Source organism: Vigna radiata, chromosome 2 (assembly GCF_000741045.1).
Source record: "Vigna radiata var. radiata cultivar VC1973A chromosome 2, Vradiata_ver6, whole genome shotgun sequence".
NCBI lineage: Eukaryota > Viridiplantae > Streptophyta > Magnoliopsida > Fabales > Fabaceae > Vigna > Vigna radiata.
The window spans coordinates 7,474,504-7,487,898 of record NC_028352.1 but is presented as its reverse complement, the minus strand read 5'-3'; the positions used below and the strand labels follow the sequence as shown (position 1 = coordinate 7,487,898).

The following is a 13,395-nucleotide window of genomic DNA, read 5'->3' as shown; positions in this document are numbered from 1 at the left end:
ATACTTCAAACATGATTTGAGGATTACCTCTGAAATAAAGTTTCAAAAAAAATAAAAAATTCATAACTCTTTTTATTTATCATTTTAACTTAATCTTACTATTTGTCATTATTTTTACTTTATTTTGTTTAAAATGAGTTAACAAAAATTTAAAGTGATAAACCATGTGTAATTTTAATAAATATCATCATTATGAATGGAAGATACTTTTTAAATTTGTTAAAGGAAACATAATAATGGTAAAAAAAGGCTTTTAAACAAAAAAAAAATTGATTGTAAACTAATAAAAAAATTGAGAGATTTTTACAAATTAAATTTAAGTCATTTTGGTTTGGTTATGTGATTCCTTTATTTAGAATAATAGACAATTGACTTTATTCTTATTCTAATTATGTTACAGCGATTGGTTTTGGCGATAACGACAACAGACCAACCAGCAATTGAAATAAATGACTATTTTTGGCAATTTTATTTCTTTTATTGAAATATTTGATCTATTGTATAAAAATCATGTGATAAGTACAAAGTCAATGGCCCAGGATTCTGGACTAAATTTCCCTTTTTATTTATTTATTTTGAGTTCAGATGTTCCTAGCTTAGATCCGTTGCGTTGTACTGAATCTTTTATTATATTTTTTAATATAGTGCATACGTAAAATAATTATCTTTTTAAACATTATATATATATATATATATATATATATATATATATATATATTATATATATATATATATATATATATATAATATTTTGGGTTATAAAACAGCAGTGTTATTAGTTTTAACTTTTGAAAATATATTTTAGATTTAATTAACATTTTAATGTTTAAGTGTTATCGTTTTTTTTTTTCCAAAATAGAATTACGTTAGGCATCACAATAATTATATAAAATTTTTATTAAAATGAAAAAGAACAAAAGGATCGAAGAATCACACTAAATATGATAAAATTACATTATATCCATAAACAAAATTTCTATAGTGAAAAGAAAACTTAAGTAAATATATTGATAAAAGATAGTAAATAAATACAACACCAAACAATTTAATAATCAAACTTATTAATATATTACAAGATTTATCATTATTAAACTCTCTCATATTTTAAAAGACCTCTAAAATTTACCATTGCATTTTAGAAATCCTTACTTCGATATATTTAGTTAACTTTCTTTAACCTATCTCTACTAAGTTTATTTGTAGTATGAATAAAGTTATAATACTCTTAGGTATTAAAATCGTGCTTTTATCAAGCATATTATCTAATTTAAAATTCATTTTCAATTCTTCCAAAAAAATGAGTTTCTTTTTTAAAGGTTAAAATACTATTAAGTGTCTCATAATTACTATGAGATGAATTAAGATGTTCCAAACCATGCAAACTATTAAAAATAAAAGAGACATCTTTCAAGAATACATATCAGTCATTAAAATATACTAACTTACCATCATTAGTAGAAACACCTAGAGTTTTAACAATAAAAAATTCATGCACAGCACAAACATTATTATGATTTGGCTTAATTTATGATTGAGCTCTTCCATAGGATCAATTACAGGGTCCATAGGATCCACTACTAGCACCACAGGCTCCACTATAGGGTGAATCATAGGTTACACCATAGGTTCCACCATAAGTTCCACAATAGTTTCCAAGTGCTTTAAAATTAAACCTGGAGAGCACTTATTCCCATCCTAGGCTCCTACTACTTTAGGACAGTAAAGTTATTTTGTTTGTGTGCCAACTGTTTTATCCTCACTAGAAATTACATTGATATCTTGTTGATACGGTTTATAATTAGATATATCATGACCAATCATTTTACAAATTAAATAAGAAAGAAACAATTTCTCATACTCCAGACCAATAATAAACGCAAATCCTGATCTTTCCAACAAAATTTGATTAGACAAATCGGATAATAAATCAACACTGACCAAGACATATTCAAAGAAGACTTGAGACTTATTCTTATTATAATCATCTAAAAAGATACAAAAGCTGAAAATAGGTAAGGAAACACAAATCCCTTATTGAAACAATCTATTACTTTATTTCAGGAGAGAAAAGGGAAACTCTTGCTTTATATAGGGTTTCTACAAACAAAGAAAGTGGAAAAAGGGAAGAGGGAAAAACCCTAACAATTAACTAACCTAACTAACTAATTACTACCTCTAAGCAGTAATCTCAATTAAACTAACTTTTTCTATACTCCCTCAAGCTAGATGGTGTAGTTGACTAATCTAAGCTAGGGGATGATAGATCGAAAGGTAACACAGTGAGAAAACTCGGTGAAGATGTGCACAAGTTATTCGTCCGAACGAGGAGAAGATGTAGAACATTGACTTGGATCTTCTCGTGTACAACGTGGCAGTCCAAGTCAAAATATTTTGACCTTTCATGGAAGCTCTGATTGTGAGCTATATGCCTGGCGAATTTATTGTCACAGTAAAAAGCAGTGATGACAACCGTTTGGATGTGGAAATCTTGAAAGAGATATTGAAGTCATTGTATCTCATAAACGATAGCAGTTAGAGTATGATACTCTATTTCAGTAGAAGACCTAGAAACAATATTCTTTTTCTTAGACTTCCATAAAATGAGAGATGAATCTAGAAAGATGCATAAATCTGTGGTCGACTTTCTAGTGTTGGGGAAAGTGATATTAAAAGCCTTTATCTAGAGGGAATCAACATCAAAGAAAAGTTCTTCCAAAAGATTGGACTTACCATATATCTAAAGATATGTTGCAAATCCAATAATAATAGTTAATAAGTAATTATATAAATTCACTTAACAAATTGATACAAAAATATGTGTCAAGTCTATTATTAGTAAAGTAAAACAACTTTCCTATATTAATGGAGTTGATATTGTCTAAATAGCTTTTTAATATTCTTATCATTTTTGTTTCTTTTAGAATGTTCAAAACTAATTTTCTTTGACAAATATGGATGTCCTTCTTAGTCAGGCTGACTAGGAAGTATTTAAGTCTATAATTGCATATACAAGATTTTACGATGGATCTGCTATGCATCAAAGATAGTTTCTAACCTTTATTAACAAAAGAAACTTAATCATAAACACAATGTATGAGTTTAACTGTTTAAAATTTTGATGCAGTGTGACCATTTATATTTTTCAATTAGTTTTCTGTATAACTTTTTTTTTCTCTGGTGCAATTAGTCCTACGCCAGTATCACCAGAGATGAGTAAAAAACTGCAAATAAGGTACCTAAAAGTAATAAATGAATCTTTGATGCAAAGACAACTACAAGTAAAAAAATGTTCTTTTACATTGGATTTTGTGTTGTTTTTGGGAAGTTTGGTTAAGGGTTCATTTTCTCATTAACACAAGCTTTAATTAACTTGATTGATGAGACACTTAAAACTCTGAATACCCTTTTCTTTTCTTTCTCAAAAATAATAAGAATATCATATCTCACAGTGTCATTCAAATCAATGACTAATTTCGGAACAAATAGAATAAAATATATAAGAAATAATATATTTGATTATAGTTTATTTTATTTAATTTTTGTATAATTGATTTTATTGAATATTATAATTTATCTTATTTAATTTTTGTATAATTGATTCTGTTTTGAATAATTAATATATTTTTTTTTAATTATAAAATCTAGATATTCTATTGTACGCTGATTATTTTTTCTAAATCAATAAAACACATTTCTTACCATTCCTGATATACTCAATCACTAAACAAGTTTAAACATGAATAAGTTTTCAATTTGTGAAATTCCATATCTCTTTCAGTTCAAAATCAACCAAAAATGGCTTCCATTGAAGAATTTTGGTGACTGAAAATGCTTCAGTATGTTCAATTTGTATTATCTTATTGAGATAATATTATTAAGTCAATTACTCGTTTTAGATATTATTTGTTTTTGAAGTTTGGAACTTCTTTACTTTGGTAAGTAAAATAGTTGAATATGTTCAATTTGTATTATCATATTGTTCTGACTTAAGTACATTATTAGGTTCATCCATTTCATGTATTGGTTGCTTTCTAGTTTAGAATTTTCTTTTTTAAATATCTCAAAAGGTATAATAAAGAGCGTTTTAATCTTTTTAAAAAAAAAATTAAATTTGAGAAGAGTGATTTATTCATTACAACTTCTTTACTCACACTCCATTCTCTTTATATTTATTTTCTTCTTTTCCTTTAAAAATTTTAATATCTTTTCATTATTTTTATTTTTAAAGATTAGAGACTATGTGGAAAATATTTTCACCTACTCTAAATGATTTAAAATAAAGTAAGTGAAATTTGTCTTTAGAGTTGTTTTATTATTTTTAATTTTTATAATGCATGCAACATTCTAAGGATGAATGTTATTTATTTTTTGTGATTTAGATAAAATTTCATCTACCATAAAATCATAAAATTGATTATTTCAAGGCTTAATCATATATATATATATAAGACAAATTTTAGAATTATTTAATTGTGTTCAAAATAAAAATTTAGTGAATATTCTTAATGAAGTAATGAGAATTAAATACTTAAAGTTATAATTCTTAAATATATTAAAAAAATACTAATTTCCTTGAACTTTAAAGAAATTGAGACAATACATGAATTAGTGAATATGTGAATTTATGAAAGAAATAAAATATTGATTTTGATAGAATTATTTTGATAAAACATTGGTATGTGAACCAGAGTGTTAGGTAATTGAATGTGAATGTGTTTTTTATTTGGTTAATAGATATAATATATATATATATATATATATATATATATATATATATTAGTCATATTAAAAAAATTAATGTGTTTATTCGGTTTTGTTCAAATATTGAGGATGTTACAAATTCAATCTTCTAAGTCTAAAAATTGACCATAGCGTTGCAGAATTATACAAATTTATGCAGCTAGAGAAACAGAGGAATAGATTAATACTCAACTGCATTATTTAAAAGATAATGATACATAGACAACATTTTTTTTATAACATTTGAACATTATCATATGTGTTATTCTGTGATTGGTCCAAATGACACAATAATACCACCATGGACCAATCACATAATGACACATATAATGATGTTCAAATGTTGTCTAAGTATTTTTATCCTTATTTAAAACTGTACCCAATTACCACTGTTTCTGACACTATTCACCATAATGTTATTATTCTCACCTTTTAAAACATGTCTATCTTATCCAATAAATTTAATTATACCTGTTCTTTTTATCCTTGTTTTAAGTAATATTTTTACTATTTTACCGATGAAATAAAAAAAACGGTAATATATGATTTTTTTATATTATTTCCTTTGTAATGTATAAATAAAGTTGCTTGAAACCACTTAAGAAATGAAATATTCGAATATAATTCTCTTTAATATGTACATAGTTTTATATATTTTATAAATGTCATAATCCAGTGAATTTTCTTTCTAGTTATTTAAGGGAGAAAAACTTATTTAACATTAGAGTTTCTTAAGAAAAAAGTTAATTTCTTTTTATCTTTGTATGGATCTTTCTAGGTTATTCATTACAGAAATACAATACAGTACTTTACTTTACATAAAATATTAACATTATTTCAATTTTCAAGAAAATGAGTATATAATTTTTTTAAATGAATTTTAATTTTAATATTTATTTAATTTGAAAGTTAGATTTATATTTGAATTTTCAAAAAGATTTGTCTGAAATGCTTTTGTTTCTGGATTGCATTTAGGCCTAAACTTAATTTAAATTCATAACACACAATTAAATTTTAGTGTTTGTTTAGATTTTATATACGAAATAAAAAAAATAAAAATAAAACTCAATGTTGGAAGTGAAGTAAAATTTCAGGTAAATTTGACTTACTATATAGGATAATGATATTTAGACAACATTTTTTTGACAACATTTAACATTGATTTCGTGTCAATACGTGATTGGTCAAAAATTACTCTGCAATCAATAATAATAATTGTATGGTAGTATATCTCCTACGACCGGTTACAATCAAACGGTTAGGCTTATCAGTTAAATGGGCCAAATTATCAATCTGATCCAGCTTTATTGGGCTCAAGGCCCATCATGTCAACAGTATCATATATCTCATATCAAATAATATCCCAATAGAGATATATCAGGTGAGTTTGTTTATATTTCATTCTGTTTATATTTTATTCTGTTCTATTGATTTTATATCAATCTAAAACCTATAAATAAAGAGCAAAAGGCTCCAATCAAGGTACCTCACATTCTCTCACACTCATACTCCTATACTTAACTGAGTTTTCACCTTCCCTCCGTTCTAAGCATCCACTTGCTGAGGACAGAGGGCCTTCCTACACCGACGTCTAACTTGATCGTCGGAGTGCCTTTACAGGTACCCATCCCGGGTAAAGGTTGGAGCTTGACGGACGGTCTGAAAAACGGACGGCGAAGGTACTAGAAGATATTTTTGTGTTATCTGAGTAAAAGTTAAGTAAAGAGGGACAGCTGTCAACACCCAATTTCGTCCGGGTGACTAAATAATAGAACTTGATCTTTATTGTTGTCTTATTTATTTATTTATTTATTTTTTTGTTATTTTGTTATTTTAATATTTATTTAGTTTTTTTAAAAAATAAAAAAAAAAGAAAAAGAAAATAAAAGAAAATGAAAAGAAACGGAAAAAAGAAAAATAAAGAAAAAAAAGAAGAAACAAAAAAAAAAGAAAATAAAAAAAAAAGGGAAGAAGAGGATAAAAAAAAGCGAGAAAACAAAAAAAAAAGACAAAGAAAAAAGCAAAAGAAAAAAAAAAGGGGGGGTGCACATGAAAAAATGAAAAGGAAAAGATTTGATTTTCTTGGAAAAATGCCCATAATCCATTAATATTAATGCAGGACAGATCACTTTGGAATATTTTCGAAATTTGATTTTATTTGGTAATAATTCGAATCAACATTATGACAATCATTGCAAGGAATAATTAAAAATAATATATTGATTGTTGTATTCAATTTCTTCCTAAAGAGAAAAATATGTTTTTTAATTTAATTCAATCAAGACCATTTATTTNCCTATTTTGCTAATTGACAATTAATTTGCCATTAAGGCAGGATCATAATAATATTACAAATGTGCCTATATAAATAGGCATCTAGCAAACAAGAATCGTGTCATCGAGGTTAGTGCTTTCGGTCCAGAAATTCCTACCGAAACATTAATTATAAATATTATTGTGAAGTAATTTTTGACCAATCATATATTTACACGTAATCAATGTTCAAATGTTGTCAAAAAAATATTGTACAAATATCATTATCCTACTATATATACATAAAAAAGAAAAAAAAAAGAAAAAAAAGAGTGTTGAACATGTTAAAGCATTGTTAAACGAGAATTGAAGATTGGTTCAATGGAAATTTAAAACACCCTTGATAGTTGGATCTAAAAGTATATAATATTAAGAAACCTGTTTTCCCTTTCATATTTCTCTGGATTCTTTACTATATTCAAAGGAAATATAGAACACGTTTTCTTTTACTAGTCTTCTGTAGAAGAAAGAAGAATAAAAAATACTAGACAGAACAACTTTTGTTCCATGACATGTTCAATGCCTCTTCAATAACGAATTTCATCAGAGTCTTAGCATTTTTTGCTGTATCTTGAGTTCTGTCAATTTCTTCCAGTGTCATTATTTGCTAACAGGAGCACAGTTCATTGACTTGTTTCTAAACAGGAAAATAGTCTATATTCTAAATTGCTATTTGAAAAGAAAAATGCAGCACAATTGAGAAAGTAATCTTGGATGATTGGTGTTATGAACTGTACATATCACATCAAGTAATATCTATATCTTGAAGTGATCTTATAAGTGAAATACCTTATAAGATTTCACTTTTGCAGTCATGATGCCTTGAAATTTCAACCATCTTGACCATGTTGAACCTCTGAAACTCTACAATTCCATTTTAGAATCACATGTTTACACTTAAAACTCTTCACCATCTTCTGTTGATCTTGTGATAGGTATGGACCACCTCCCCAAATGTGCAGTATAATTTATGCATCTGATGACACCTTTTCCCTTAGCTCCATCAGGGAAATCAAGAACACTAACGCTTCCTGCATCAAGATGAAATGATCCCAACCATTCTTTGCTCAAATTAAGGCAGTGCCCCATTAGTGCTATGTTTATTGCAGGATGACCAACTGCCACTATAACTTCTCCTTGCTTAGATTCATCAGATATTTCATCCAACAAAGATAGCCAGGCTTTTCCAGATTGATTCCATAATGTTGTTCTCAGTCCATCATCAACTCTATTTAACCAACCAGGTTGAAATGGCGGAAAATTGGATATATCCTGCAGTAAATAAATGAAAATTAGACAGAACATACTTATAATGCACACATAAACTGTAAACCAATCCTTGTTGTTTAAGAAGACTAGAAAGATGGATATTGAAATTACAAGCAGCTATTGGTACCAAACACTTGGCAAAACCTTTTTATAGTTGAATTTCTTGGTACATTGAGATGGTCACAATTTCCTTCTACTTCTCAACATTGTTTGTCATCACGCTTTTTATCTATATCTTCAATTTGTATTTAGCAAGTTTTTGTGATCATTCCTTTGTAAACATCCTCCCAGTACAGAAAATACTACATCAACTAAGGTATCCATTTCAGAGAAAATAAAATATGAACAAATGATTGATCCATGTTTCCACATTCAAACATTACTTGCCGTTTCAGATTGTTTGAAGATAGCTTCAACATCAAGGTCCCCCATCTGCTTCATCTCAACATATCGAGGCACACAGTCAGCTCCCAAGCAGTCTGCAGCTTCTTGTACCTAAATTTAAATCTAACAATTTAATTAGAGGAGAACAAACATAAATAGAAAAAGAAACCAAAGCTCTCTAGTTCAGGCATACAATTCAACAGGAGAATGTGTGTATAAAACCAGAGTCAGTGTACAAGTAGATGCAAGTACTTGCAATTAATATATTAAACTAGGAAATAGGAATTTGACATAATAGAACTAGGAATTTGGCATGAAGGAACTAACTACAAAGTACCAAAAGTGAGCCTACCTGGGAGATTACCGAGGCTGTCCCAACACAGGCTTTATTAGGACTGCTAATTATGGAACTCACTCTCAAATCAAGTAGTAGCTCTGCAGATTTCTGGGACTGTTATACATGCAAAAGGTCAGATGAAATAACTTTTCCCCATCTATTTCTGATTATTGGATGTAATACCTGTATGACACCAAGCATGTTCAATGGTTGATCACCACCCAAAGGAAAACCATCCTGTTAACATAAGGTAGTTTGTTTAGAACCTGGATGTAAAGAAATGCATTTGAGATCATAGACCAGATCAATCAATTATCTGAAAAGATTAAATTATTTGGTGAAAGCACAACTCTAAACCACATGGTTGACTATATGAAAACCTGAAAAATGAACTAACTACTCAAAAACCTTAAACTTTTTGGGTGAAATATCCCCAAATAAGCTCATGCTATGCATCACGGCCATCACATGAAAATTTTATTAAAACAAAAATGATTTTATATCTCACATGAAGATTTTTGGGTGAAAGCATACAAATGGTTTTATATCTCACAATTTTCATTTCAACGCAACTTGCATTGGATATTAGAATGAGTCGTAAGAACACTCCGTAATTACTTAATGTTTCAACTGACATTGCTTGGGTTCATAAGAAAGCACTTCGCTGCAAGTACTAGAAAAGAAATAGCTCAAAAGGATATAGTATACGCAGCAGCATATCAGTTTTAACTTCACAGAAGTAAGTTAAATAAAGACTCAATTTTTAGAAATTTATCAAATACATTTTAGCCACTGTTTCATACCTCTGTATTTCCTTGTGTTGATCCATTACAAACAAGTATGATCCTCTTACTTGTCTCTCGACCTCCAGATTTCCCACCAGCAATAGGTGAACCAGGGGTCTGCATTAAGGTTCAACTGTGTTTGTAGAACATTTTTTTTGTAATAAAAAACATTTTTTTGTTAATAAAGAGGGAATAACACAGTCTTCATTCACATTAGCTTTGAAGTTATGGGCAGGGGATAACAAAGCCAATTCCACATTTAACCTCAGATGGTCCACTTTGTGGCATTGTACCAAGTAAATGGGTCATATACCTGATTTAAGCGGTTAAGGCAAATATGCGGAGATCCATCCTCAGATCTTGGGATGAAGTCCAGCACACTAACACCACAATTGCTCTGAAGTAATGTTCTGAAATACTCGGACCCCAGACCTGATTTTTAGGAATGGAAGAAAAACTAAGCATATTATTCAAATTGACAAAAATTTGATCTTTTCTTTTCATCATCAAAATTTCCTCAGAGGGAGAAACCGGTACCAATTGCTGTGGCAACAAGAGCCTGATTAACAGCATTGTGAGCAACCACAAGAACAGACCTGCTATCATGAGCTAAGATTTTAGTCCAGCAGCTTCTAGCACGTTCCCACAATTCTCTAACTGGATAATGACCATCAATGATGAAATTCTCAGCATCCACCTGCCATTGACGATAAGCAGAACCAAATTTTGCTTTCCCCTCATGCTTCAGCAGACCCTAAAGTAACACAATATCAGTCACACCTCACCAAGTCACAAGCTATACCTCGGTACAATACAAACACCATTGTAGTACTTAAAAAGATACAGGCTTATTTAATTAGTGCAACAAATAGTAAAACTATTTCGTATATAAATCTTTGACATCACAAAAACGTGACACGTTTTATGACTACATGTGAAAGCAAGAAAAGAATGAAAGCAAAATGTTTTCTTAAACAGTTATTCTATTTTTTCATACAACTGGTTTTCTCCAGCCTATTGGATACACTAGTATTGTCGGCTCAACATGTCTTCATGCACAAGGAGAATCCTTCCCTATATGAATTTTTCACTAAACAAATCATCACCAGCATGTATGAGCGCAGGTATCTGACCATTAAGTCAACACAGTGCACTCTAATTATGTTTTTTTTTTAGTTACCAGGGAACATAAAGAGAGAAAATAGAATATAAACAATCTCAGTGAGCAAAATTTACAATTGGTCAACACTGACTATAAAAGTTGCTAAACAGACATTAAGTAGAAATTGAACTAAAAAAAATGATAATTGTGTGAGAGTGGAGCATAGCATACTTGAAAGGAGTACAAATCGATTTCCCTCAAATCAAAGTCGGTAATGATGGGGTCCTGGCGAGATCCCCAAATGATTTCAGCGGTTTTCTTGGATCGAGCCAAAGGACTACACATTATTAGAACAATAAAGAGCACAAAGAAGAAAATCAAGTGTCACGAAGAGTCATAATCATAATAATTAATAATTGCATTAACCAATGGAAGACGATGATAATGATGATGATGAAGAAACCTGGCAAAGCAGGCATCGAAGTGGTCGTCGATGAGCATTTGGCGTGAGGTCTCAGCCTGAGACTCCCCCTTCTTCGTCAGAACAGAGAAATTAGAGCTTCCTTGGATTCTCCCCTCCGCGTTCCACGTGCTTTGCCCGTGCCTCACCAGAACCACCCTCTTCGCCGCCCTGATCGGCGGAAATGCCAGGGAAGGCTGCAGCTCCGAATCCAACTGAGCTTTCTCCTTCTTCTCCTGCACGCTGGTGAGCGAGCATCTAATGACGACGTTTCTACTACGGTGCGATGTGGGAGTGGGTTGAAGACGATGAATACCCGCAGAAGAAGAACCACATGGTCTTACCACCAAAAACATCGTACTGTGTCTGCTGCCAGACTCTCTTTCTTTTTAATTTTTTATTATTATTATGTAATAATATGGTTGGTTGCCGTTGTTTCCATATCGCTCTGCGTGGAGGGAGATGCCTGCGGAAAGACACGTGGCCCAAGAACCAAGCCTCTATCTTAAAAATCTTATTATGTGTAATTTTTTAAGATGGTCTTACTTTTAAACATTAATAAAATATTTACCAATAAAGACCAACACATGACAATTGATTACTATGATATTTCCCAATCTGAAATGGAGAACGAACATGGAAAAGAGATGTTGGTGACACCAACGACGGTGTCCAACACTCGCATAATGCGACAACGGCAAACGGTAAGAGGCAGCAATGGGATTGCCTATCTGAAAAAAAAATACCTTTTAAATTAAATAATTTTTCCTCTGTCACAAACTAAATGATGACATGGATTATTGTATACCACCTCAAAGAAAAAACTAATGTTATTAGTTATTGAGAATTGATTATATAAACTAATTAGATCATTTGGAAAATGAAGTAAAACCAAAATCACTTAATAGTTTAGGAATAAAAAATAAAAATATTTAATCATAATTTTTAATCAAGCTAAATATATTTTTGTTCCTTAAACTATATTTTTTATTTTCATTTTTTTTCTAAACTTTGATTGATATTTGTCCCTCTCTTTTTAGAAGTCACTGATTTAATCATTTGTAACCAACACTATTAGTTTTTTATTTTACGTAACAAACGGTGTGCTACTTTTTAAGACACATGTATTGTGTCCCAAGGTCTTCAAGATTGTTTGGTGACAAACAATGTGTCACCTCCCTAGCCCATAAGGTCGACAAGACATGTATTGTGTCTCCAAGTCAGTAAGATATCTAGATAGCTCGGTGAGAAATCAAATAGTTCGGCAAGACATCCCTAGAACTTGATAAGGTACATCGAAAAGTCAAATAATTCAATAAGAAGTTCAAACAACTAAGTAAGGTGAATTGATAACTTAAATAGTTCAATGGAAAGTCTTGATAGTCCGGTAAAGTACATAGAGAACTTAGTTAGATTAGTGAGAGTTTCAAATAGCTCGGTATGGTGTGCTAAGAACTCAAATAGTTTGGTAAGTTGTCCAAATAGCTCGTATAACACCTTGTCGATCTCTCTAAACTTCTAAATGAACTATTTGAGTTCTCCGTACATCTTACCAAGTTACCTGGACTTTCCACTGAACTATCATGAGTTATTTATTCACCTTACCCAACTGCTTGGACTTTGCATCAAGCTACTTGACTTCTTAATGCACCTTATTGAGCTATAGGATGTCTTGCCGAGCTATGACTTCTCACTGAACTATCAGATGTTTTGTCGACCTGGATATATAATACACGTGTCTTGATGACCTAAGTCATTTTGGAAATGTGACACATTACTTGTCATTGAGTTATTTTGCCGACCTTAAGACACAATACACATGTCTTAAATGAATTTAGAAAATGACTAATTATTTGTTGGGACATATGTCGCAAACAAGTTTGGGACGTGACTAATTATTTACCACATCAAAGGAAAAAGAAAACTAAAAATAGAATAACAAAAATTAATTAAAGTTTGAAAGAATGAAAAAACAAAAAAAAAAGTGATAATTTAGAGATGAAAA

The 13,395-nt window shown here is 30.1% G+C and overlaps 1 protein-coding gene across 1 annotated transcript; it reads right to left on the bottom strand.

Moving 5' to 3' along the window:
• Nucleotides 1-7,551: 7,551 nt before the first annotated feature.
• LOC106756511 (probable 2-carboxy-D-arabinitol-1-phosphatase) lies at nucleotides 7,552-11,790 on the bottom strand. Its single transcript, XM_014638973.1, has 9 exons — nucleotides 11,394-11,790; nucleotides 11,162-11,267; nucleotides 10,366-10,582; nucleotides 10,142-10,260; nucleotides 9,847-9,945; nucleotides 9,227-9,280; nucleotides 9,059-9,157; nucleotides 8,710-8,817; nucleotides 7,552-8,325 (listed from the first exon to the last, which is right to left on the bottom strand). The coding sequence occupies exons 1-9, from the start codon at nucleotides 11,744-11,746 to the stop codon at nucleotides 7,951-7,953; spliced, it is 1,530 nt and encodes a 509-aa protein (XP_014494459.1). The 5' UTR covers nucleotides 11,747-11,790; the 3' UTR covers nucleotides 7,552-7,950.
• Nucleotides 11,791-13,395: the final 1,605 nt, after the last annotated feature.